We start from the raw sequence: 26,861 nt of genomic DNA on the forward strand, positions 1-26,861 counted from the left end.
CCTGCCTTCCTCTCCTCTCCTGGGGCCATGCCTTGTAATTTTGAAAAATATTTTAACTCAGTAATTAATGTCTGAACTTCAAGAGGCCCCTGCTTTCTGCAGAGTCTCGCGGAAGGCGGGCGGGGGGCGACGGGGAGGGGCCGGGATTCGGATTTTTTTTCTAGGCTGGCGAATGGAAGGTGGAGGATAAATTGTTTCTCGCTGGAGTTGTGGGTATGAGATACACACACACACATATATATGTACAACGTGTACATATACGCATGCATCTACCCATAGATCTTTTAAATCCTTTGGATTTTAAGGAAAGGAGGCTTCCCTGTGGTGTTCTCTCAGTGGGCTGATGTCAGAAAGAGCCTGCTCAGCCCGCTTGGGAGCAGGAGGAGAATCAGGCTGGGACAGTTTGAGTGTGTGTGGGAAGGGGGGGTAGGGGAAGGGGAGGTTGCTGGGAGGGAGAGGGAATGATCTTTATAATTAGAGGATAAGAAACCAGGCATTGTGGGGTAAAAAAATAGCCATCATAACTTCAGATAACACAGAAGTAAACAAAAACAACGAAGAAGCCCATTTCCTACCCACAGGGAGGTTGTAAGTAAGCAGCCCCACTGATTGCTGGCCTGGTCGGGACCCATCTGCACCCCCACGGAACAGCACCCCAGGGTTTGCCCATCCCCTATCCCAACTCGGCTAGGCCTTTCTGCTCCAGCTCAGGTCCCCTCCACCTAGGAGTTTGGGTGTCTTTGAGTGTCAAGGGTTGATTGGACTGCTGGGGCCTGGGCCTGAAGGTACTGTGCGTGGCCCTGCCCTTGCAGAGCTGCTGTCTCCTGGGGAGGAGAAGTGCCTAAACCACACATAGCTCTCTCCAGAACACTCACTGAGCTTCCTTTAACTAGCTCCAGCTATCAGAGTCAAACCATTTAAATCTAGCAGCGGCCAATGCACCCCTCCCCCGCCCCGGCCCCTGTCACTGATGCCCCTGCTGGGTAGGTGACATTTGGGCGTCACTTGTTGGTCTGAAAACCAAGTTAGGAACCACCTCTTCTCCTCTTTTCTGTCCACCTCAGGTCCTAGCTAGAGCCCATTCCTTACAGAGGACTCCGTTGTCACTGGCGCCGGCAGTGACAGTTGGTAGCGGGTGGCCTGGGCCAGGCCGGTAGGGAAGGGTGTTATTGTTCTGTCGCTCAGTTGTGTCCAACTCTTTGTGACCCCATGGACTGCAACATGCCAGGCTTCCCTGTCCATCACCATCTCCTGGAGCTTGCTCAAACTCATGTCCATTGAGTGGGTGATGAGAGGAAGAGATGGTCTTCAGAGCCAGAAAGATGTGGGCAGCTTACCCACTCTGGCCCTCAGTTCCTTGTTGGAATGAGGATTAATCCTAATTTAGGAGATTTGCTAATTACAGGTTGACTTCCTCCCTTCCTTGTAGCAGGACACACAGAACAAAGACTTGAAAAACAAAAGCCATGGAATAAAGGGATCAGTCAGCAGCATATCTATATCGTATAAAGTAAAGTGCTTCTCAGTGAGAAGTGTGAAGGAACACAGTAGATTCCGTCTCAGAGCCCTTGTCCTTGCCATTTAACCTGGGAGTTGGTCCTTCCAGGTATCCTTCCAGGCCTCTTCTGGGTGGGTGTCAGTCCCTCAGAAGGATCCTCTCAGAACATACTCATTGCCGCCTGCTTTCTTTATCTCCACAGCCCTGATATCTGACTCCACCTGGGAGTTTTCTTTGTTAACCTGCTTGTTTTCTGTCTCCCCAACTAGCATGAAAACTTTCTCAAGGCTGGGACTGGTCTACTCTGTTCATAGCTGTATCTCCAGTGCCTGCCATGGCATAGGTGCTCAGTAAATTCTGTTGAATAAATTAATGAAATAGAATGTCTAGACTGAGCGAAGCAGGAAACAACAGTCGCCCTTCTAGAGTTAACTGAGGAAGATTTCTCAGGGGAGATGAGTCCAGAATCCTTGAAGAGGCAAGGTGAGGAAGCCGGGTGGGACTGGCTGCTCGTGGTCCCTAGAGATGAGCTCAGAGTGAGGGAGGGAAGAGGAACACTCCCCCCGAAATCCAGCTCAAAGGAACGTGCTCGCAATGTGAGCAAAAACTGCTGTCAGCCAATGAAGCTCCCCAAACGCTGTCCCCACATTTCGCTCCAGCTAAGAGGTCTTTCAAAAAACTAAGATCATGGCATCCGGTCCCATCACTTCATGGCAAATAGATGGGGAAACAAGGGAAATGGTGAAAGACTTTATTTTGGGGGGCGAGAAAATCACTGCAGATGATGACTGCAGCCATGAAATTAAAAGATGCTTGCTCCTGAGAAGAAAATCTATGACAAACCTAGACAGCATATTAAAAAGCAGAGACATCACTCTACTGGCAAAGGTCCATATAGTCAAAACTGTGGTTTTTCTAATAGTCATGTATGAATGTGAGAATTGGGATCATAAAGAAGCCTGAGTGCCCTAAAAATTGATGCTTTCGAACTGTGGTGCTGGAGAAGACTCTTGAGAGTCCCCTGGACTGCATGGAGATCAAACCAGTCAATCCTAAAGGAAATCAATCCTGAATATTCACCGGAAGGACTGATGCTGAAGCTGAAGCTCCAATACTTTGTCTACTTTGATTCGAAGAGCCAACTCATTGGAAAACACCCTGATGCTGGGGAAGACTGTGGGCAGGAGGAGAAGGGGACAGCAGAGCATGAGCTGGTTGGATGGCATCACGGATTCAATGGACATGAGTTTGAGCAAGCTCTGGTAGTTGGTGATGGACAGGAAAATTTGGCGTGCTGCAGTCCATGGGATTGCAAAGAGTCGGACACGCCTTAACTGAACTGAACTGAACATGGCTTGGTTGGCCGAAGCTCCCTGATGGGGTCTGCAGAAGGCCGTATTTTGACTCCCAGATGAAGAAAGGTCGAGAGAGAGTAAGGGTAGAGGGACGGCGTGGAAAAGATAAGAGAGAAGAAAATCACAGAAAGGGGTTGGCCGTGGGTGGCCAGGATGACAGGCTGCATGACAGAGCTAAGAACGGCATCCACAGACCAAGGAGGGGGCAACCCCAGCAGGGCAGGCAGCTGCCGGCTCCTGCTCACAATGGCTTAACATAGCCCGGCCCAGTCGGGGGAAGGCACAATTAGCTCATTCTCCCATTGCCCTTTTGATTACACTGTTCTCAGGACTGCCATTTCTGTAATTAAGACCTTGTCCCTTACTCAGAGGTATTGAAACATGAAAGTATTTGCTGAATCTGGTTTCCCAGGGTTAAAAGCCAGACTTAGGAAATGCAAACATACATTCACTAACTAATTATCCTTTAATTAAGACTGAAGCCCTGCTTAAAACAATTAGCTCCGGGAATTGAACAGTAGGTACGACTCTACTTTTTGCTAATTGTTCTCCCCTGATCGCCAGGATATGGCCAGTCTCGGGGGAGGGCAGGAGGTTGGGGTGGCGGGGGAACAGCAGACGATGAATCCGTCTGCCGCTTTCGGTCTGGACTGGACCACGCTCAGCTTGCTTTGGAAACGTTAGTCAGAGGAGGTGTGGGGAAGAGCGAGGAGGATGTGGTTTGGGCAAGGGGAGCCGAGAGGCTGGCTGCCCCAGGCTTGGACGCGAGCCGTGGGAAGTCTCAGAAGCTACTGCCGGCCACACCGAGGTGGCTCGCCTGGCTGGAGCTGAGGGCGTGGGCCAAGGATTAGCTGACTGGAAAGCAATTAGGTGAGGTGGGGCTGGCTGGGAAAATACCTGGAATCCCAGGGCCAGGGTTGAGACTTGCTTGGGTCCTGCCCAAGGCAGGAGACCACGTGGGCTCCGGGGCGTGGAGGTGCCCTCCAGTGAGGCTGCCTGCTACTGGCCCACCCGGCCCATGCGCTTTCTTGCCTCTTGCGGATGAGAAGTGGATTCTCCAGTGTGGGGAGTCCAGGAAACAGGCCGTGTTCTGGTGACTGTGTCTCCTCCACCTCGGTTGGCCTGCCCCCGCCCTCCACCCCCCGCCCCCACCAGGTGCCTAGGACTTTCCTAGGCCAGCCTGGTGCCATCAGATAACCTCCCCGTTTTCTAGGTAGGAGGGATGTGTGTGTAGGGTGTTACCCTTCCAGGGAATTTACTGCTTTGAAAGGAGAGGTTGGGAGGAAAAAAAAAAATGTGTGCCCCAAAGGAAAAAGTGATGCTCAGAGTTCTGTGGGAAGGGAGGGAGATGACTAACCCCTTCAGGGGTCTCCTCCGAAAATACCCATAGGCCCGAAGGCTTGCAGAGAGCCCCTGGAGCCTGCCCTCTGGGAACCTCTGCTCCAGAAATTAGGATTTTCATCCAGGCAGATGGTCAGAGGAGCCTTCCAGACCGGCCTCAAAGCGGCAGCGTCAGGATTCCCAGGGCAGACCCAGTGCTGATAAAGACTCACGTGGATTCCAAAAGCCCCTGACAGCTCACTTTTCCCCTCCCTGAGTAGAGATCCTAGCTCATGCACAAGCTTTCCTCTCCACTCTCCAGATCAGAGGTCAGAAGACTTCTCTAAAAGGCCAGAGAGTAAATATTTTAGCTTTGCAGGCCAAGAGGCAAAGTCAAGTTTAACCACATCCCTGCTATTTGGACTGCGCTGAGCAGCAGTGCGAATCAATGAGAACGGTTTCTGTAGAAACTGCTCAGCTCTGCCTTCGTAATGGGAAAGCAGCGGAGATGATATGTAAATGACTGAGAGTGACTGTGTTCCAACAAAACCTTATTTATGGACACGGAAATTTGAATTTTATATCATTTTTATGTGTCATGGAATATTATTCTTTTGACTCCCCCCCCCCCCCCCGAGCTATTTAAAAATGTCAAAACTCTTCTCAGCTCATGAGCCCATAAAAAGCAGGCTGTGGGCCAGATTTGGCCAGTGGGCTATAGTTTACGGACCCCCTGTGTAAATCTGTGGTTCTCAGCTGGGAAATTGCCCTGCAGGTAATGTTGATGCACATTCAAATTTGGAAATCGCTGTCAGGGAGGAGAATTGGCGGTTTCTCAGGCAACGCTGATGCCGAGGAGAGGAGGACTGCACCAAGTAGGTCTGGGCTAGTCTGAAATCCACCCCCACCTTACAGGTGGCAAAACTGAGGTCCAGATGTGACTTAGCTCTCTCATATGAACCCAGGGAGGCTGTCTGTTCCAGGATGCAGAGCTGGGTGGTTTTCTGTCTCTGGTTGCCTCCAGAGGTTACCGTTCTAGTGTGTGATGCCTGAGGCTCTATCTGAGACAAGGGAAACGCACATGTGTCCCCTGGAGTCCCAGAGTGACAGGGCTCTGGTGAGTCACTGTGAGGCATCCCCCTGCTGTCAGTCAACTCCCTCCTGACCACCTGCCCTGTGCTTTAGAGAAAGTCCCTGCCAGCTTCGGGGATCCACAGAGCAGGCCAGAGGGAAGCAAGAAGCCTCCCCAGTGAGAAGGGAAATGGAAAGAACAAGGGCTTGGACGTCAGATTTACATGATTTCAAATGCCACGCTGTTTGTACTAGCTGGGTGCCTGAGGCAATTACTTAATCTCTTTGGGCCTCAATTTTTCCATCAGTAAAATAGGGAAACAGCCTCTACCTCTGCAGGGTTGTCTTAAGGATTGGTGATTACGTCTGTCAAGTGTCTGGCACACGGTACAGAGCTTTTATGGTCTCTTTATTGGCCGCTCTGACATTGAGCCTTAACCACAGAGCTACTCAGCCATAGCTTGGAAAACCACGGAAAAAGGCAACACCTGAGACTGTTGCTGTGTTGATCTCTCTGGCCTGCGCTTTCTGTGACATTTCATTGTTGATTTAGGGGTAAAGCTTCCGTCCAGGATTTTTCCCTGGGGATGCTTGGGTGGGTGGCCTTTGGGTCCTAGGAACCCACTGACATTGTATGCTGACATCTGTGAAAATGTGCATTTTTCTGGGAGAGGTGTCAGTTCTCATCAGATCCTCAAAGGGCTCCATGTCCCCCCCCCACCCCCGCCCACAAAAGAAAGTTACAGGACACGTATCTATAAACACAATGCAGAAGAGAGCACCAGACTTTTGAGGCAGATTCCTGGATTTGGAAATCAGCTCCCTGACCCTGCTGACCTGTAGCCCTGGGCCCATCAGAGGCCAGCTAATTCAGATCTTAACTTCCTTTTCCCATGAAAGGAAACTCAGAGTGGGCAGCCAAGAACAGGCAAGGCTCTCAGGGGCCAGGTGAGCAAGGGGTGTCACAGGAGGTCACTCTGAGGGTCAGTGTGTTTGTTTCCAGTTTAATACTGGGTTGGTTTTTTTAAAGATGTTTTTGAATGTGGACCATTTTTGAAAAGTCTTAATTGAGTTTGTTACAATATTGCTTATGTTTTGGTTTTTCTGACCACGAGGGGTGCAGGGATCTTAGTTCCCTGACTAGCGATCGAACCCATACTCACTGCATTGGAAGGTAGTCTTAACCCCTGGACCATCAGTGAAGTCCTGTAGATACTGGGGATTTTTAAGTGGCCAAAACTGAGCTCTGGTGATAAGGAGGCATTGTGGTGAACCTTGGGGAGGGTCAGTGAAGAGATGGAGGGCAAGAGGGCTGTGGGGTGTGACCAGGTTGTCGCTCTTGGTCAGGGCATCGGAGCTCATGTGCCCGTGGTAATTTGTATAAATCCGTCTCACTACATGCTTAGGATCTGTGCATGTTTTTGCATGGGTGATACGTCAACCAAAAGTCCTCTCAAAAAACATTTAGCTGAGAAAACTAGAAACACAGTTTAAAATCACCACCACCCCACCGTGGGATTTTTCTATATCATTTTGCAGTTAAGTTAGCAGTGAGCTTGAAGAAAGAGTAATTTATATATAAACATAAATAAGAGAGTAAGACTTTAAAATAATCCAAAGGCCAGGTTTAAGCATCTTTCTTCTGCACCCAAGGTGCTGTCTAAGTCTGCTTACGTAACTTCTGCTTGCTTTAATTATCTCATGGCTGTCTTGGGCCTCTTCACGGCCATGGTGGATGGACCTGGCCTATTTTGGGCAGCCTGCCTGCTGGGGCGGTGACTCTGCTCAGCATACCCCTGATGCCGGAGCATTGCCTACAGAGAAGAGCGTTCTCTGCTTCTTCCATCTGATCGATTTCTCTTCTCTCTCCCACTTCACAACCCTCCCTCTTCCTAGTGGTTTCTTCTTAACCCACTAAACCCATCTGCAGGGGGGCAGGCCTTCCGTTGACCCCACGTTCCCCTTCAGAAGCCACCCCATTGCTCTCTTCCCTTAGAGCCAGAAATTTCAAAAGAATTGTCTCCCCACGTGGTGTCTCTGGGTTGCTTCCACCCTGTCCAGCCAAGAACGTGGTCCCCGTCCGCATCATCGCATCCAGAGGCCTGCTCGGGCCTCTGCGCTGCTGTTACAGAGAGAAGGCCCCACAGATGAGTTGTAAACCCATGACAGTAACTGTCTTCCAACAAAATGTTATTTATGGATGCTGAAATTTGAATTGCATGTAACTTTTATGTGTCACAAAATATTGTTCTACTTTTGATTTTTTTTGTCAACAGTTAAAAAAAAAAAAAAAGTGAAGACTGTTCTTAGCTCGCTGGCCCCATACCGAAGCAGGCCACATGTGGGATTTGGCCGGTGGACTAGAGGTTAGCCACCCCTGATCTCAATCTGTGGTTCTGAACTAGGGGCAGTTTGCCCTGCAGGGGACATTTGGTAGTGTCTGGAGGCATTTTTGGTCGTCGTGATTGGGGCTGCGCTAGAGGCATCTAGCCGGAGGGGCCAGGGTCCTGCCGTGCACAGGAGGCCCCACAGAAAAGAATTGTTTGGCCCGAATGTCAGTTGCGCTATGGCTGAGAAATCCTGGTCTGAACGATCTCATCTGGCCTCAGAGCTTTCAATACCCTTGCACCCAGTGCTCTCAGATGTTATCTCTGGCCGGGACCACTCCTTTGACTTCCAGACCCAAATGGCCAAACCCCCTCCTCCCTCTAGCTAGCCTCAATCTTGGTAGATGAAACCCCTGGCCACCCATTTTACTCAGGCCAGAAACTCAGGAGTTCCCCTTCAGCTCAGTTCTGTTGCTCAGTCATGTCCGACTCTTTGTGACCCCGTGGACTGCAGCACGCCAGGCCTCCCTGTCCATCACCAACTCCCGGAGTCTACTCAAACTCATGTCCATTGAGTCAGTGATGCCATCCAACCATCTCATCCCCTGTCGTCTCCTTCTCCTCCCGCCTTCAATCTTTCCCAGCATCAGGGTCTTTTCAAATGAGTTCCCCTTGATTCCTCCCTTTCCCCGCCCCCGCTGTTGTCAACAAATCCTGTAGCTTCAACCACCATCCATGCCCCCAAATAGGCAGCTCATCCCTCTGTCCTGTCATGCCACCATCACCTTGGACTTGGGCTTCAAATGACCTCAAACTGGTCCTCTCTCTACCTCTTTGCCCCACTTTTCTTCATCTCAGATGAAAGGCTTCTTGGAAGGCAGGTGTGCCGCCACCGGGGACTCACAGAGGTGTTTCCAAGCCAGTGCCCCTCTTAATTGGGTGTGCTAGGCTGCCCAGGCCCGGATGAGACTCCGGGCTCAGCCCCACCTGGAGAATGTCTCACCTGGGTCCTTGCATAGGTGGCAGGTACTCTCACAGATGCTAGAAGGAAAGAGGAACAGGATTGGCTTTCTTTTTTATGTCCCCCTGAAACTAATCTTTCTCGTCATACTTCACATAATGCGTGTAGATGGATAATATGTTTGTGGGTGAGTGTGTAGATACGCACATGTAGGCTGGCTCCAGATACGTGTATCACCTTGAGTTTAGTGTGGGAGCCCTCGCCAAGGGAAGTGTGTTCATCCTTAAGTTCTTCTCCAGAAGTTCATTTGATGGCCTCTTAGCCAGAAGCGTGGAGAAGTTGATGTCCTTTGGGATTAACTAAAGGACAGGCAACACGGCTAGTGGTGGACCGTGAGTGAGACCCCTGACGAAGGCCTGGAAGCTTGTGGCCACAGGCAGATGCTCAGGGCACCTGCAGCACTCACCCCTGACCTGCACAGACTCTAGATGCACATCTCCAGGCCTGGGTGCCTCCACTGGACATTCCCCTTTGGCCCGAAGACTCAAGGACGTCCCCGACCGGCCGCCACCCCGTCAGTTCCCAGGGACTGCGGGCGGCAGCTCTTGCAAAGTTCTTTTCTCCCTCTTCTCTGTCTCAGTCACCTTTCACCGGAATTGCCCCACCAGCCTTCTTCCCCAGGCTCAGCGCCCTCTCTGTGGTCTCCAGACTGACGGGACTCTCGGGGGTCACTGCCTGGAACGTTCTTCCCTCCCCCCGGCTCCTGATCCCACTCTTTCCCCAGCTCCACCTCAGAATGTCAGTTTAGAGCTCCCCCAGGAAGCCTCTTCCGGGCTTCTCCCCACACAGATGAAAATGGTCCTTTCTACCACCCACCCCCGCACCACCCTTAGTTCTGAGCAGAACTGAGAGCTGCCGCTGATGAAGCCAGATATGCTCTAAATACGTCTCATAGATTATCTCATTTAGTGCTACCCACCCCCCACCCCGACACACACACTTTCCAGATGAGGAAACCGAGATGCAGAAAAGTTACCTGTGCAACATATGTAGCAGGTGATGGAGTCAGGATTAGAACTCAGGCAGTCTCACTTTACAGGCCCAGCTGCCATCACTGGTCCACTTGTGTAAAGTCTGTCTTCTTTATTAGATTAGTAGGTCTACGAGTGAGGACAGGATTCATGTTCCTTGCTGAATGAATGAGTGAATGATGTTCTGTCCCTTCAGACCTGTGTGTCACTGGTGGGGCTGTGTCCAGGGAATAGAGAGGCTCTTCTGAGTGACTTGGCCCCAGCCAACGCATGCTTTCCTTCAAACCCAATGCACGGGTTTCCTGAGAGGGCCCGCTGGGTGCAAGTTCCCATGTGAGCAAGAAATAGTCTAGGTAGACTCTAGACTCCATGTAGAACTGGGCAGAACCAAATAACTGCCCCCGGGCTGTGAGTCTTAAGGCTTCTCCCTCCAGGGATGTTGGGAAAAGAGGTCAAAGAAGGTTTCTAGGGGGAGGCACATCTCTCAGCCCATCTTGAGGGATCCAGTAACCAGAGCCAAGGGGAGAGAAGGTGGACCCAGCTGAGTCAGTGAGGAGCAAAGGCCAGAGGCAGATAAGGACCAGATGTGTTCATAGATGGCTTTGGCTGGACCGGAGGTCTGTGGGGGCGGGGGGGGGGGGGGCGGCGCGAGGGGGGCGAGGCAGGAAGGGCCCCTGGGGAGGAAGTAGCAGTGGGCTGAGCCCTTTATCCCTCACAGTCTGTTGGACCAGGTAACGATGCATGGGTAACACAGATCATGGATTCGCATGCTCACTCACCCAAAGAGATCATCTCAATTTAGAAAGAGTCACCTATTATGAAAATGTGTACTCTGCTAAGGGCAAGGCTCGAAACCCAAGCCACCTCCCAGGTGCCCGTTAAATACTTTCATCTCCAACCTTGCACTTGGCGGTGAGCACTTCTGCTGTCCCCAAGCAGCCTTGGCCCCTTTCTCAGCCCAGAGCGGTCTGCCCCTCCGTTTGGGTGGCTGCTGCTCGGAGTGCAGACGCTCATCATGCTGGAGCAGAGCCATGTTTTTCTCAGCTTAATTGGCCCAGCTGTCCCTGCCCAGTGGGTTCTTGGTTACCACCTTGCACCCAAACCCACCACAGAACCAGCTAATCTCCTTCACCCAATGCAGACCCCCCTGCCCAGCTTCTGCAGTGTGTCTTCAAACTCCATCCACCTCTACCACCCTGGGAAGACTGGCACCTCTGTCTGGAACCCGGCTTTTATTCTTTGTAGGGCAGGCCAAGATGATGGCGCTGAAGAGGACATGGTCTAAGCAAGGGCTTCTTCAGCATTCCGTCCCTGGGGACAGAGTAAGAGGCCAGTGTGCCTGGCTCCTGGCTCCTCAAGGTCCCCCTCTGGTTTCTGGTGCCCTCCCTCACTCACACCCCCTGCCACATCTGGAATTGGGAGCAGAGGCCTCTGGTTGACTTGGGCATGTCATGAAGAGCTTCTGAGAAGCTTCTTCCCAGGCTCACGCCAAGGTGGCTTGGCCTGGCCTTCAGATGACCGTGTGCCCACCAGTGAGCAGGGCTGCACCCCTGGGCTCTGTGAACAGGGCACCCGTTGCTCGGAAACCAGGAGGTTAACCTCTGTGCCCCCCGCCTGGTCCCCTCTGAGCCTGCAGAGAAGTCAGCCCTCCGTCCATTCCTGCCTCCCTATCACTTCTTTCTGATTACTATTTCTTTGGCTTCTTTAAAAGGAAACATCTTGCACCCCCAGGAGGCCTCCCGTCTTCCCAAAGGGCCCAGCATGTTCTGATGTGCTTACACCCCAGAGAGGGCGGGAAGGCGGTGGGTGTGAGGGGCAGACTCCCTCAGGGACGCGGGTGGCTCGATAGCGGCTCGGCCACCCAGGAAAGCTCACCCAGGGGAGGAAGGCCTGTTGCGCAAGCGAGGCCGGGCAGGCGCTCTGAGCTGGCCCGTCGGCCCTGGCACGCGGCTGGGCCTGTTAGGAAATCCAGGAGCCGCTCTGTCTGCTTTCCAGCAGGCGCCACTTCTCTTTCCACCGCTTTGCTCAATTCACGGCCCGGCTCCAGGGCCAGGCGGGCGGGCGGGCGAGCCGGGCACCCTCTGCCGGGGCCCAGTGCCCAGGAACGCCTGCTCCTGCCTCGGGGCTGCAGAGCTGTGCTGGTCAGGCGGCCGGCCGGCAGGCTGTTGTGGCCATGTCGGGTGGGAAGGCAGGGTGACTCTCGGGGAAGGATTCCAGACTGTTTCCTTCTCGGTTGAGCTCCACCGCCCTTATCTCCTTTCCTGCCAGGCGGGACTCCTCACTAGTCACACAAAAGAAAACCCCACCCAAGACGCACACCCCCCACAGCCCCCCTTGAAGGGGGAGGGCTCGCCACTGGCTCCTTCAGGCCACCCATTTGTCAGTGTGCGTTGAGCTTATTTTATGTCGTGGGTCCAGAAGGGGGTTGGAGGGGCAGGTCGAAGAGACGAGAACAACCAAAAAATGATGCCACCCTGGAGGCTGTCTGACATCTCCTGGCCCTGTCAATAAGCTGGGATCCATCTCTTTTTTTTCCCCCCATGCACTATTGCAGATCTTTTCTTCCAATTGATTTTTATTGGAGTCTAGTTGCTTTTACATCGTTATGTTAGTTTCTAGGGTACAGTGCAGCGAAGCAGCTATATATATATTGATATCTTTCTTGGAGGAAAATCAGCCCAGTTGGGGGTGGGGGGAGGGGCGGCGGGCAGGCAAAGGTCAACCACTAGGTCCAGGGGCAATTGGGATAAGAGACGGGGGTCGTTGTGGGACCAAGTAGAACAAGGGGTGGGAGACATAAGAAGAACCGTGTACCACACAGCCCCTCGCTTCTAACATCTTGCAGGCATGGGTATTTACTCCCAGTTCACAGAATATTGGGATACAGGAATGATAATTGGAATATAGAGGGCTGAAGAACTGGGATGTCCGCTGATCCCACAGTTTACAAGGCTCAGGAGAGCTGAACATAGAGCCCCGGCCCTGCCGCTCCTAACTCTGTCCCAGGCCCGCTGCTGAGCCTCAGAAGAACAGTCTCACCCCAGCATATTCAGACTTTCTGTTGGCCTGCACTTCCTGGAGGCAGGGGGCTGGCCTAGTTGACCCCTCAAGGTCTCGTTCCAGCCCAGCGGCTGGGGCCCATTCTACAAGCAAGTTGCTATGGGAACTATAACTTTGAATTTCCTGGCTCTGGGGCTGTGAAAATCACAACCTGAACCTTCCGTTGATGTGGGTTTCTCGATTAATTTCCTGTTTGATTGTTTACTTTAGAGAGCGGAAAATGCCTTTGCAGGCAGCTAGTTCCCTCCACCAAGACGCTTATCACACCCTCCCCTCAAAGCCAGCAAGGTCAAGTCCAGGCCTCAGGTGGGAGGAGGTTGTGGTGGGGGGAGCGGCGGGGAGCTAAGGCCTGGGGCCAGGGGCTTGGGGACAGCTGGCTCAGAGCAGACTAGCTGCTGGGGCTGCCCTCCCCTTCCCTGCCCTCTCCTGCATCAGCCGGGGGGACCCCGGCTGGTGGGCGCCAGGAGAGACCTGTGAGTTCAGAGGCTGGCCCCGTGAGGGGTGTCTGCTCACTGCCCGGGGCCTCAGCCCTGGCCTCCAGCCAGCCTAAACCACCATGCCCCCACTCCCACCGCCCCCCTCCCCGCCCCATCTCAGAAAGCCATCAGATGCTGAGTCAGACGCAAAATGCAGTCATTCCTTCAGAGGAGCGTCCAGAGGGTGCTGTAGTGGGGTGATGGCCCCAGGTGCCCCCAGTGCCTCCAGGCCTGCTCTCCTGGCCAGGCGCCCCCAGAGGGAGCTTGGAGCACAGCTTTATTTCCATCTGCCTCCCCTTCAACCACCTTCCCCAGGGACCGCCGGCAAGGAGCAGTGGGTGGTGCTCAGTTCAGTTCAGCTGCTCAGTCGCGTCCTGCTCTTTGCAACCCCATGGACTGCAGCACCAACTCCCGGAGCTTGTTCAAACTCTTGTCCATCGAGTCAGTAATGCCATCCAACCATCTCATCTTGTGTCGTCCCCTTCTCCTCCCGCCTTCAATCTTTCCCAGCATCAGGGTCTTTTCTAATGAGTCAGTTCTTAGTATCAGGTGGCCAAAGTATTGGAGCTTCAGCTTCAACATCAGTCCTTCCAATGAATATTCAGAAGTGATTTCCTTTCGGATGGACTGGTTTGATCTCCTTGCAGTCCAAGAGATTCTCAAGAGTCTTCTCCAACACCACAGTTCAAAAGCATCAATTCTTTGGCACTCAGTTTTCTTTATGGTCCAAATCTCACATCGTACATGACTACTAGAAAAACCATAGCTTTGGCTATACAGCACTTTGTCGGCAAAGTAATGTCTCTGCTTTTTAACATGCTGTCTAGGTTGATCATAGCTTTTCTTCCAAGGAGCAAGCATCTTTTAATTTCATGACTGCAGTTGCCATCTGAAGTAATTTTGGAGCCCAAGAAAATAAAGTCTCTCACTGTTTCCATTGTTTCCCCATCTGTTTGCCATGAAGTGATGGGACCGGATGCCATGATCTTAGTTTTTCTGAATGTTGAGTTTTAAGCCACCTTTTTCACTCTCCTCTTTCACTTTCATCAAGAGGCTCTTTAGTTCCTCTTCGCTTTCTGCCATAAGGGTGGTGTCATCTGCCTATCTGAGGTTGTTGATGTTTCTCCCAGCAGTCTTGATTCCAGCTTGTGCTTCAGCTGGAGGTTGGTGCTCGTGTTACCATAATTCTGTCCTGTTCCGGCTCCCATCCTGGGAAGCAGTTCGCCCTGACAGGCCCAGGTGAAGCACTGCAGCAGGTGTCCTGATCGGCAGTAATAACCGCCCTGTCACTGAGAGCGGGGCTGCTTTGTCACCTTTGGGACCCTTCTGCCCACCCCCACCTGCTGAACCCCCAGAGACAGGCATGAGCACTTGGGTACCAGGGGAGGAGGTAGAACAGTAGAGGTGTACTGACTGGTCAGATAGTGACTGGGGAGCAGGGGGCTCCCAGCCCCTCAGTATCCCCTTGTCTGGGCTATTAATGATAATGTATCATCCTAATCAGGGCACTTTTGAAAGCTAAAGGACTATTACTAGTTATTTGAGGTGAACACTGGAATCATCCCTGGCAAACTGGGGTGTGTGGTCACCCCACCTTTGCTGACTTCTCCCCATTAGCCTCATTTATGTGGGGCTTACTCGTGGGGCAGCTGTTACGTCCTTGACTTTGGACTCGACCTGGGTTCCAAAGCCAGTTTCCATTACTCATGCTCACGGGGACTTCAGTTCACTCTCCCTGCCTCAGTTCCTGCAGGTATAAAGTGAGGATAATTACGATGTTGTTTGGGTTTGCCCAGTGGCTCAGCAATAAAGAATCCTCCTGCAATGCCGGAGACATGGGTTTGATCCCTGGATCAGGAAGATCCCCTGGAGGAGGGCATGGCAACCCCACTCCAGTATTTTTGCCTGGAGAATCCCATGGACAGAGGAGCCTGGCGGGCTGCGGTCCATGGGGTTGCAAAGAGTCGGACATGATTGAAGCGATGAAGCACAGTTATAGTGTTATTTAACTCAGACAAACTGGTACAAAGATAAAAATGGATTTTAAAGCATGCACAAGCATGGAGCTTGGTATCTGGAGTAAGCGCTCCAAAAATGTGAGCCAGATTAAGGGCCTGTAGACATGATTCAGCCCCCAGAGGCCCCCTCTTGAAAGGGAAAACCTCAGGGCTGCCTCGGGTGTTTTGTGCTCACCCTTCAGGAGAGATCCATGGACATCAGGGCAGTGAATACAGAAGAGGACAGACAAGGCTTCTAGAAGGAACGGCAAGGGCATTAAAGGAGAAGCTGGGAGGTGTTGATAGCAGTCATGGCCAGCGTCCTTGGTGTTTCAAGCCCTGACGCGGGGTCCTGGGAACTCACGTCTGCAGGGACTCCGTGAACAGAAGTCGCCTCCTGTCTGGGCCGTCGGCCAGGGCTTGGCCCCCAAGAGGAGCTGCTGGAGCCATGGCCCCGTCCTCTGGCTCTGGCGTCTGCAGAAGGATTCTGTGTCTGCTCTGAGCCCCAGATTACGTTTCCATCCCCTGGGCCAGCTGTGGGATGGAGCATTCCCCCATGTGACATTTACTGTGGCCACTTTGTACGAGCGGTTTGCAAGCTCTGCAGGAAGGAGGTTAATTATTCCCTCCAGGGCGCCTCGTCCGCAGTTAGGGTGCCTGCCCGCCTGCCCGTCTTAAGTTAGGAGGGCTGACAGCCAGACCACAGGGCACAAGCTTGGACTGAAGTCCAGTTGAGAACCATGAATTTCCTTGACATCTGACCAGAGCTGCCACACCGGGGCTTCTTACTGGGCTAGAGGAAAAGGGACGATCGGGACCAATTCCCCTATCCCGTCTGAAATGCAGGCCGTCACTGAAGGACCATAATAAGTATTGAAGGTAAACCAACACTTGTTTCCTAGTTGCCCAGACAGGCTGAGCACTGTGAGCATTTATATGCGTACCTGGATCCACAGCCACACTAGCACCTCTTGTCCATTTCAGAGGAACGACAGGCTTTCTGTTACTTAAGGCTAACCTATATGCTCGACTCTCTCCTCTCTCCTGCACGGTACCCACTCACGTCTGCCTCCGTCCAAGTCTCTCCTGCTGTACGGCCCGTTGCCCTTGACCCTGAGAACAGAAACCCCCGAAGAGAAAAGAAACACCTTCTAGTTCTTCTCAGATTTGCTATCTATCTAGTTCTTCTCAGATTTGCTATCTGTCTGTCTGGCTTGTGTGAGCCACAGAACTACTGAGCCTCAGTGTCTCTGTCTACTAAGTTCACTCTTTCTGTCTCCGCTTCTTGACCTTGCTTTGCCTCTCCAGCCCCACGTTACCCAGGCTTCCACCCGCCCCTCCCTGCGTGAAGTCATCATGGCAGAGGTCACCCGAGCTCTCCTAATCACCAAATCCAGGGGGCCCTCCCTGCTCATTGTTCATCTCACTGGACCTCTCTGAGCCTTTGACACGGTTGAGAAGTGACCTTGACTTCTCAGCCCTCCCGCAGCTTCCGTGACGTCACTCTTTTCCTGCTCTGCCAAGCTCTCTGACCACCTTCTTCCTCCTTGGGGGTTCCCCCTCCTCTGCCGCCGTTTCCATGTCGCAGTCTTCTGGTTCGGAGCTCTTCCCCTCGTCTCTTCTTATTCCATGGCATTCCCCAGGTCAGGTCACTCCCGGGGCCTTGACTCACACCCATGGCCTGACAACCACGGGCGGCCAGTCTCCCACTACTTATCTTCTCTGATGACCCCCAAGAACTGTGGACTCAGTATTTCTCAACCCGAGCTCATTCCCGGTTTCCGAAATCAACTCTTCCTGCCTTCGTAGTGTCACCCGTGGCACCAGTCGTCGATTCAGTTGATCTGCCCCTTCTCCGTCTTCTGCATTGCCCTTTTCCTCTCCCTAACTTCTGCCTCCTAAACCTGTCTCCTTCCTCTGTTCCTGCCTTCGCTCAAGCCGCCATGTTTCTCACTGGTCTCCTTGCCTCCGGGTCTCCCACTGCCCCAGCTCCCATCTGCTCTCCACGCTGCAAAGAGCATGGTCCTACCCACCAGTTGAAAGTCTTTTCAGTGGCTCTCCATCCCTTAGGATAAAATCCAAACCCAGTAGTAGCATGGCATCTTGAGCCCTTTAGGATGTGGCCCTGGCCACCTTTATCATCTTATGCTGTCTCTCCCCCTGGTATCACATATTTTAGCCTCTTGAAATACTTGTTGTTCACCACTGCACTCCATTAGGTCACTTTTTTTTCCCCTTTTATGCGTGTGCCATGATGCCATGCGCTGCTGCTTATGCCATCCGCCTGGCCTGCTCTTCACCACCACCATTCTATCCTATGTTCCAACCCCATACACCTGGCATGAGCTCTCTGCTTCCCCTTATTAGACTCTAAGTTACAAGTCTTATTCTTGTTACCTGGATACTTACATAGTGTTTAGTACACTGTAAGTGTTCCATAAATGTTGTCAAAGGATGGCTGGCTGGCTGGCTGGCTGGATGGTGGGCGAGAGGGTAGATGGGTAGATGGATGAAAGGATGGGTGAGTGAGTGGAAGGTTGGAGACATGATGTGTGAGTGGATAAAAGGATGGATGCCTTGGTGGGGGCATGTATGAATGGACCTATGGTGGCCAATGCCAATAAAGAATAGGTAAAATCAAGTCAGTTTTGTGCAGACATGGATTGATTATCATCACCAGTCAACAAAATTAAGGATGAGCTCCAATCAGCAAAATAAGAATAAGCTACTGTGGGAGAAATTAAAATAATTCCCCAAGAAAGAGGATGCTGACCCAGAGCTTCTAAGCACCTTCTAGTTCTTCTCAGATTTGCTATCTATCTAGTTCTTCTCAGATTTGCTATCTGTCTGTCTGGCTTGTGTGAGCCACAGAACTACTGAGCCTCAGTGTCTCTGTCTACTAAGCAGAGATAATGAGGCCTGTGGCCATTCCATGTTTCCGCAAGAATGTCACGGGGACAAATGGGATGGTACATTACAAAGTGGGTCAAGATCTTTAGGAAAGATACATGTTTATGAAGATAAACACTTAATAGCAATAATAACACCTTGCATTTGAAGCACACTTTGCCCTTTTCAGAACTCTTTCACATACTTTATCTCAACTGACTCTCAAAACAATTCTAGGCAAGTATTAGCCCCATTCTCAAGTGAGGAAACTGAAGTGCAGAGTGACTAAGTGACATGCCTGGGGTTACTCTTCGTGAATAGCAGGTCTTCTGACTCCAAACCTGCTGCATGTTTTTTGATGACAGATTTTTATGGACAGATTATCTACTTCCCTGCCTGCCCAAAGAGACCCAGACATAATTGAGGCTCTTCTTGATGATTCAGGGTCACTATCAGGAGCTGTCCTCTAGACTCAGCTACAGATGCAAGTCCAGGTCCAGCAGAGGCACAAGGTAGAGATGCCCTAATGCAAACCTGAGGGCGCTCCTGAGATGCAGGTAGGTGGCCCTGGGCAGCTGCTCACCGCAGCCACCATTCTAGACCGCGTGCCACTCGTCGGGGCCGTCCGTCTCCTCCAGCTCAGCCTCATTCTTGTCCCTCCCCCCATCTCTCCACTGTCAAGGCGCATGCCTGTCACTGTGCTTCCTCGGCCACTGGAGACCTGTACCTCCCAATCAGGCCTCTTCTTTTTCTCTCTCCTCTTCCCAAGACTTCTTCCAGGCTTGCCGGGTATCCTGCTACCATACTTCTGTAGGCCTAGCCAACCAATCAGAGCTCTGGGTTTGTCCCCCAGCAAACCAGCCGATCACATGTGCTCTGAACTCCTCTCTCTTTGGCCACTCTGTTGCTGCTCCCCGCCCACCCTTGAGTCAAGAGGGGCTCCTGCAGGCGGCGTCTGGCTGAGCTTTTAGTGTGGCTGCACTAGGCTACTTGGGTCTGTTCTGTTAAGGCTGGGACTGTGCTGTGGGTGAGCTGACGTGTTCAGGGTGGGCTGGAAGAAGTTCTGATCACCAGCGCTTGCTCTCCTCCTGCACAGGAAGACAGCCCCAGGCTCCCTCCATCCACACCCTCCTTCCCCATGGGGTAGCACCCCAGGCCTGGCTGCATCCTGGGCATGCCTTGGGCAGCGTGGCCCTGCCCTGGGAACCTTCCCCCGGGTACTCTGCAGTGCTCTCACCAGGCTGCCTTTCTCCCTTTGCTGTGGGGCCTCCCACAGCCTGACTCTAAGCACCTTGGCCTCTCCCCGAGGGAGGATATGATGGGTGTGCCCACAACAAGTCTCCGGCGGAGACAATAGGACAGGAATGCATTAGCTTCCGAACAAACACTGTGTGGGCTCGCACAATTGCCTTGGATTCTCATCCAAGAAACACATTTCGCTGTTGGAGGGTGCGGGTGGTTTGCCTGCCCCGGCCCGCCCACACCCCTTTCTCTGCCAGAGACATTGATGAGTGGGCGCTGCTCCCCCGACCCCCCCACCCCCACCCCGGGCCTTCAGCCCCCATGTTGGCAGCCCCCTCCGATCCATAAAGATTTTCTTCCAGTGAGCGATAGCAAGGCAAAGGGACAGTCTTGTCCAGGCAGAGAATGGCCTACCCACCAAAGAGTACCTACCTACTCACTGCCCTCAGTTTTCAAGCCGTTTTTAAATTATAGTTAAAAAAGAACATGGGTTTCCCAGGTGGCTCAGTGGTAAAGAACCCCCCTGCCAATGCAGGTGATGCAGATTCGATCCCTGTGTCAGAAAGAGTCCCTGGAAAAGGAAATGGCAACCCACTCTAGTATTCTTGCCTGGAGAATCCCATGGACAGAGGAGGCTGGTAGGCCACAATCCATGGGGTCGCAAAAGAGTCGGGCGTGACTTAGCGACTAAACACCAGGAACGTAAGGCTGACCATTTTAGCCGTTTGTAAGTGTACAGTTCAGGGGCATTAAGTGCATTTACGTTGTGGTGCCACCACCAGCATCTCCAGAATGTTCTCATCTTGCAAAACTGAAACTCCGTGCATTAGACACCAACTCCCTCTTCCCTCTCCCCCAGCCCCTGGCCGCCACCATTTTGCTTCCCATCTCTATGAATGTGTTCCAGGTCCCTCATATAAGTGAATCCTACAATATTTGGGCTTCCCTGATGGCTCGGCTGGTAAGGAATCCGCCTGCAATGCGGGAGACCTGGGTTCCATCCCTGGGTTGGGAAGATCCCCTGAAGAAGGGAAAGGCTACCCACTCCAGTATTCTGGCCTGGAGAACTCCATGGATTATATATATAGTCCATGGGTTCGCAAAGAGTCAGACATGACTGAGCGACTTATATATATAATGATATATATTATCATTATATAATATTTGTCCTTCTGTGACTGGCTTATTTCACTCAGTGTAATGTCTTCAAGGCTCGTCCATATCACAGCATGTGATAGGATTTCCTTCCTTGTTAAGGCTGAATAACACTCCATTATATGGATGGACCACATTTTGTTTATCCATTCATGTGTCAAGGGACTCTTGGGTTGCTCCCACCTCTTGCCTATTGTGAATAACGCTGTTGTGAACTCGGGTGGACTAGGATCTCTTCGAGTTGCCACTACTCTTTGAGACTCGTCTTGGGAGCCAAATAAGCATTGTCTCCCGAAGATCCCTAATAGAACACTCATCGACCACAGAGTTGGCCCCCTCAGTGTACAGCAGCAATTCATTCATCTAAAAGCCAGCTGTCCTTTGGGGCTTCCCGGGTGGCTCACGGGTACAGAATCCACCTGCCAGTGCCGGAGATATGGGTTCGATCCCTGATCCGAGGAGATCCCACGTGCCTAAGAGCAACTAGCCCGTGTACCACAGCTACTGAGCCTGTGATCTCGAGCCCGGGAACCACGACTGCTGAGCCCATATGCCATAGTCTGTGCACCCAGAGTCCGTGTTCCCCAACCAGAGAAGCCACTGCAGGGAGAAGCCTGTGCACCGCAAATGGGGAGAGGCCTCTGCACGCCGCAACTAGAGAAAAGCCTGAGCAGCAACCAAGGCCCATCACAGACATAAAGAAACAAAATTATATTAAAAAAAGAAAGAAAGATGGTTTCGTGAGAAGCCATCGATCACGCAGAGGCACTGGAGCCTATCAGAGGGATGCTGGGCTGGGGGGATGTCCTCTCTGCAGCCCTTCCACTCAAAGGCTCCAAGGGTCCCCCTCCAAAAACTGGCTGAGAAGAGGCTGAGATAGTGTCTGAGGGAGAGCGAGACGTGGTCTGCAGCACCCATTCCGGTCCCGAACCCTGCATCTCAGCAACTGCAGAGGAAAAGTACAGCGAAAGCCCCCGGGGCCTCCCCCCACTTCCTTGAGAAAACCCAGCAGGCCGTTTGCGAGAGGGCCTGTCACTCGATGTGATTCTTGGCTGAACATAGACTTTCCCAAGCCACCAGTGAAAGATAAGGTTGGAGGAGAGGCTCTGGGGTGAGAGCTCGCCCACAGCCCTGCCCGAGCACCCCTACCCTGAGTCTGTCCCCAACCCTGGCAGCCAGGAGCCCCGGGCCCCCCAGGGAGGGAGCCTGGGTGTGCAGAGGGAAGGATGTGGTCTAGTCACAGCAATGAGGGGCAGAAAGGAAGAACAGGAAGCCCTGGGCCCACTCTGCAGCTCTGAACCTGCACGCGGAAGCAGGTGGAGGGCGGCCAGGCCTCGGGCCGTAGAAGGAAAGAGGAGATGCTTGCTCGTCCAGGCTAAGTGCTCAACTGGCAGGAACGTGGAGGCTCCACGAGGCTGTCCATGCAGCCAGAAGTCAGAGGACCACTTGGAGGGAGAAACAGCCCCATTTCAGAGCACTCAGTGCCCATCCGGCCCCAACTCTTAGTATTTCCCTTGTTAATCTCCCATGTCCCGAAGCCCCAGAACTCCTAAGAAACTGATCTCAGGACCGAACGTGAGCCCAGGTTCATCTCAATTCCCCATGACAGGCACGCCTGAGCACCTCCTAGGTGTCAGCCAACATGCTGTGCTGCGCTCAGTCATGTCCAACTCTTTGCAACCGTGTGGACCGTAGCCCGCCAGGCTCCTCTGTCCATGGAATTTTCCAGGCAAGAATACTGGAGTGGGTTGCGGTTCCCTTCGCCAACATGCTCGGTGCATCCAAAGCAGGACTGTTTCTTCCTTCCCACAAGCTCCCAGTTCTACCAGCTCCCCTCATCCCCAGCCAGCTGCCAGCACCCACTGTGTCTCTGGGAGTTCCCATCCACCCCCCCAGACACCCCACTTTCCCCCTTTCTTGTGATTTCTCCCAGCCATTTTTAACTTAAGGATTCTCTCCCTGCTAAGCACTGTGGGAAACCTATGCGGGAGCAAAGTTACCATCAGGGCAAAGTCCCAACAAACCTCAGAGAGTTCTCTTAATATCTGTCCTTGTGTTCCGTGCAGAGTAAATGGGGCTAGGCCAACCTTCCCCCACCCCCCACCCCCATTCGGTCCTAGACAGGACCCCCTGAGTCCTGGAACCAGCCCTGCCCGCTCCCCAAGAGCAGGCTGGGTTGGACGCCGGACTCGGGTACACCTGCCGCAAGGTGAGCTGCCTCCGTACCTGCTTCCTGGTCTTCACTCTGGGCTCCTGGGTTTTCTAGATGAGGGAGGCCCTTCCTAGTGTGACCCCCAGGACCCCCAGGCACTGTCTCACTGAAAGTGTCCCTTGGCTCCCCATGAAGGTCTGCAATCCTAGGAGGCAAGAAGACTCCAGGAGCAGACACCAGTGTGTGTGTGTGGCAGGGGGGAGGCGCATAGTGGAAGACAGCTGTGTGCTTCAGAGTACTCCTCTGGGCAAACACATCATTTTTTAAAATTATTATTTAATTTATTCAGTTTTGGCTGTGCTGGATCTTGGTTGCTGCGCGGGCTTTTCTCTAGTCCCGGTGAGCAGGGGCTGTCCTTCGTTGCAGTGCAGGGGCTTCTCGTTGCGGTGGCTTCTCTTGTGGGACACAGGCTTTAAGGGGGCGCAGGCTTCAGCAGCTGCAGCCCTTGGGCTCAGTATTTCAGCACACGGGCTTCGTTGCTCCACAGCATGTGGCGTCTTCCCAGACCAGGGACAGAACCTGCATCTCCTGCACTGGCAGGCGGATTCTTCACCACTGGGCCACTAGGGAAGCCCCAAACATCATTATTGAACCAGTCCTCTTGTTGGTGGCCATTCAAGCTATTTGCAAAAGTGAAACTAAAAAAACCTTCCATCCAGCTCATGTAGCGTATGTGGGTGGGGCATGTGTAGGATAAATTCCTGGAAGTGGTATCACCGGTCAGAGGGTTTCTACACTTGTCATGTTGATAAGTCTAAGTAAGTAAGTGTTAGTCGCTCAGTCGTACCTGACTCTTTGCGACCCCATCAACTGCAGCCCTCCAGGCTCCTCTGTCCATGAGATTTTCCAGGCAAGGATACTGGAGTGGGTTGCCGTTTCCTTCTCCAGGGGAATCTTCCCAACCCAAGGATCAAACCTGGGTCTCCTGCACTGCAGGCAGATTCTTTACCGGCTAGTTATCCCCAAATTGCCATCTAGAGAGTTCTACCAACTTCTGTTTCCGCAAACACTATATATTTGCAGACGTAGTGATTATAACTTCGTGCCATGTCCTCTCTGGCAGGAAAAGTCTGTGGGATGGGGGTGTCCACGTCCCGCTCAGTGCTGCCGTTTCAAGGCGTGTACTGGGGTCAGCTGCCCGGGGGCCGCCTCTCAAGTTAGTCCCTCCCCACTTGCAGACCCTCCCGGCCAGATGGGTTTTGTCCCTGCCACTCAAGGCACATGTGTTAATAAATGCTTCCAGTGCTTGCTGTGTGTCCACGCTGGGGAGAGAGTGGACCACATAGGCCCTGCCCTCCTGAGCCTGCCTTCTCCTGGGGGAGATGCCAGGCAAAGGAGTAGGTCATGTGTCAGGGGTTAGAGGTGCCAGGGAGCAAAGTAAGCCAGGGGGTGAACGGCAGGGTCACTTACACCAAGCTGATCAGGGAATCCCTGGCGGATGAGGCCATGGCGGGGCTGAGCCCCGAGTAAAGTGAAGAAGGATGGTCTGCGGATTGGTGGTGGCTGAGAATTCCTGGGTGCAAGAGCACAAACCCCAGAGTCAGCAGAGCGCCAGCAGGCATGCCCATCAAGGGCCGTCCACCACTGTCACTGCGGGGCCCACAGTTACCCTTCCAGATTGTCCCTGGCTCTCCACCGGCTCATCTTTTGAGCAGCGTGAGACCCACCTCTGCTCCTTCCTCCCCAAATGATTTTCTTTTCGGCGTGTCTGCTGTGGGACCCGTTCTTGCCCGGTTCTTCCACAGAGACACACTGGAAGGAGGTCTGGTCCCTGAGAATGACTCTGGTCACTGCAGCCCACACTGAGCCATCCCCGGGACTCATTTGACCTTTAGTAAATGCAACGTCAGCCCCCTGATGTGAATGCTTGTGTCCTCTGCTGGGGTTGGTCCTGCACTGGGTGCATATGGCTGTGATGTGACAGGAGAAGGGGGAAGGGAAGGTGGGTGTGCGGAGTTTGGATTCCAAGCCTGTAGTGGGAACAGTCCCCAGGTGGAGTGTCATTTCACGCTTCTTGACCACGTCGTGCCCCAGACCAGAAACCTTGACTCCAGTGCTCCGTCGGTGGACGAGGAAGCTGACCCTAAGTGCCTTCCTCTTGTACTCTCTGCTTACTCTCCTCCCCTTCCTTTAAAACAAAGACAATGCATAAATCACATTGACCCACATTTGGCGAAGCCCTGCTGTTGCCAGGAGCTGTGCTGGGTGTCACAGGGCAGCCGAGATGAACGTCACACTGCCCTGCCCTCAGGAAGCCGCAGTTCACCTTGGAAATGTCTTGCTCCTTGTGTGGGATGCGGAGTGGTGGGAGAGCCGGGAGGCTTGGGAGTGAGAAGCAGGAGTGGGCACCATGCTGGGGTGATGCACAGTCTCCAGGGAAGGTCGGTACGTGACCCGGGCCTCGAAGGGTGTGAAGTGTGGCGATGGAGGGTTCCAGCGGGTGGAAAACTCACTTAGATGATCTGGTGGATGGGATGGTGAGTGTGGTGGAGTTGGGGTAGAGATGTGTTTAAGGGCCGAGAGGAGAAGCATTACCGGCAGAGGGACCCGCCAAAGAAGTGGTCCATGGGGCTCAGGGAGAAGAAGATGACAGAGTTTCTGTAAAGCTGTGCCTGGAGGGGATTTTTACTGGGGGTTCAAGGAAAAATGGGGAAAGGGGCCGAAAACAGCAAATATTGGTGAGGATATGGAAAAATCAGAACTCTAGACCCTGCTGGAAGGTGTGTAAAATAGCACATCCACTGTCAACAGTTTGTCAGGTTCTCAGAAAGCTGAATATGGAATTACCATATGACCCAGCAATTCCACTCCCATGAATGTCCGGACCTAAGAGGGATGGAAACACATGTCCACACAAATGCTCATACACAAGTGTTCATAGCTGCGTTGTTCACGAGAACCAAGAAGTAGAAACAGCCTAAATGTCGGTCAACTGATGGATGGACAAAGAAAATGTGGTGTAATATCACATACACCCATACACCCATACACACATACACACATACACTACAGTGTCCTATCTTCCAATCACAAAAAGGAATGAAGAACTGACACGTGCTACAACATACTCTAAAAGCATTGTTAGTGGAAGAAATGAATCACAAAAGAACACATAGTATATGATTCCACTGCATAAAATATCCAGAAGAGGTAAATTTATAGAGATGAAGGACGTTAGGGGTTGTCAGGGGATGGGGGTGGGAAGAGGCCTGACAGCTAATGGGTTTGGGTTTCTTTTGGAGACCATGAAAAAGTTCTCGAGTTAGTGGTGATGGTTGGGCAACCTTGTGAACCTACTAAAAGCCACTGAATTGTATGCTTAGAAATTGTGAACCTGCTGTGACTGAGTTTTAGCTCAATTTAAAAAGAGAGAGAGAGATTGAGAGAATGCAGCGCGGCAGGTAGAGGGGAGCCTGGATCAAGGGCGACCAGTCCCAGCGCTGAGCAGCCTGGCCATGGCCTTGGTCAGGAAGCAATTCCAGCAGTTCCAGTCTGGAATGGTGTGTGTGGTTTTGCAGGCTGACGGTGCCGGGCCCATAGGGAAGAGCACTGTGATTTCTGGAAGTCCTCCGGTAGCCGGGGTCCAGGAGCACCTTGAGACTGTAGCTGAGCCCCTCTCACTGATCAGGAAATCTTTGCACGAATTTCATTTTTGCTGACCAGCTGTTCACAACCAGTGACCCCAGCACGCCTGCCGCCACCTTCAAATCCTCCTGTAGCCTTGCTGTGCCAGGGCCTGTAGGCAGGCCTTCTGACCTGGCCGAAGTATCCATGCTCTGTGACCACGGCGGTCCTCTGGCTGCTCCAGTCCCATCAGAGAAATCACTGCTTCCTGGAGCAGTGCTCCTGCTGCCCTTCAGCCTTCGTGGGCTGTCTGTCTGGCCTGGCACCCCCAGGAGATGCTTGTTCCAGGCTGCAGGGGGCTGGGAGCAAAACAGCGCCCTCAGTGCTTGTTCTCTGCCCCTCTCTTCCAGCTCTTGCAATCTCAGGATGTGAAGGAAGATGCCGTCCTGTGCTGCTCAATGGAGGTAAGTGGTGTGGCTTAGACCTCTCTCACCTCAGACCCATCCCTCTCAGCTTAACAGTGTGGGGGGCCCAAGGACCATTGGAGGGGTCCACAAGTCCGGGGCTGGTAGTGGGAGACGACTTCCCGAGTGGACTCAGGGTTCCGTCCACTGCAGGGGATAGAACCGCTGATTCTCTGGCGAGAAGGATGGGGTACTAGCCTCGTTCACCTTCCCTCTGCCCCCAAGACCACCTCCTTCTC

At 52.8% G+C, this 26,861-nt stretch overlaps 1 protein-coding gene across 7 annotated transcripts in view; it reads left to right on the forward strand.

The window, feature by feature from the left end:
- The window catches only part of CTIF (cap binding complex dependent translation initiation factor), a 315,019-nt gene that overhangs the window by 282,581 nt on the left and 5,577 nt on the right, over positions 1–26,861 (forward strand). For 6 of the 7 annotated variants that reach the window (XM_043889185.1, XM_043889190.1, XM_043889187.1 and 3 more), the window contains exon 11: positions 26,569–26,622. In XM_043889185.1, coding sequence (XP_043745120.1) covers positions 26,569–26,622 — 54 coding nt within the window. Of the gene's footprint in view, positions 1–18,429; positions 18,543–26,568; positions 26,623–26,861 lie in introns of all 7 variants that reach the window. The other variant, XR_006338151.1, reaches the window with a different exon arrangement.

Source organism: Cervus elaphus, chromosome 27 (genome assembly GCF_910594005.1).
Source record: "Cervus elaphus chromosome 27, mCerEla1.1, whole genome shotgun sequence".
In the NCBI taxonomy this organism is placed as follows: domain Eukaryota; kingdom Metazoa; phylum Chordata; class Mammalia; order Artiodactyla; family Cervidae; genus Cervus; species Cervus elaphus.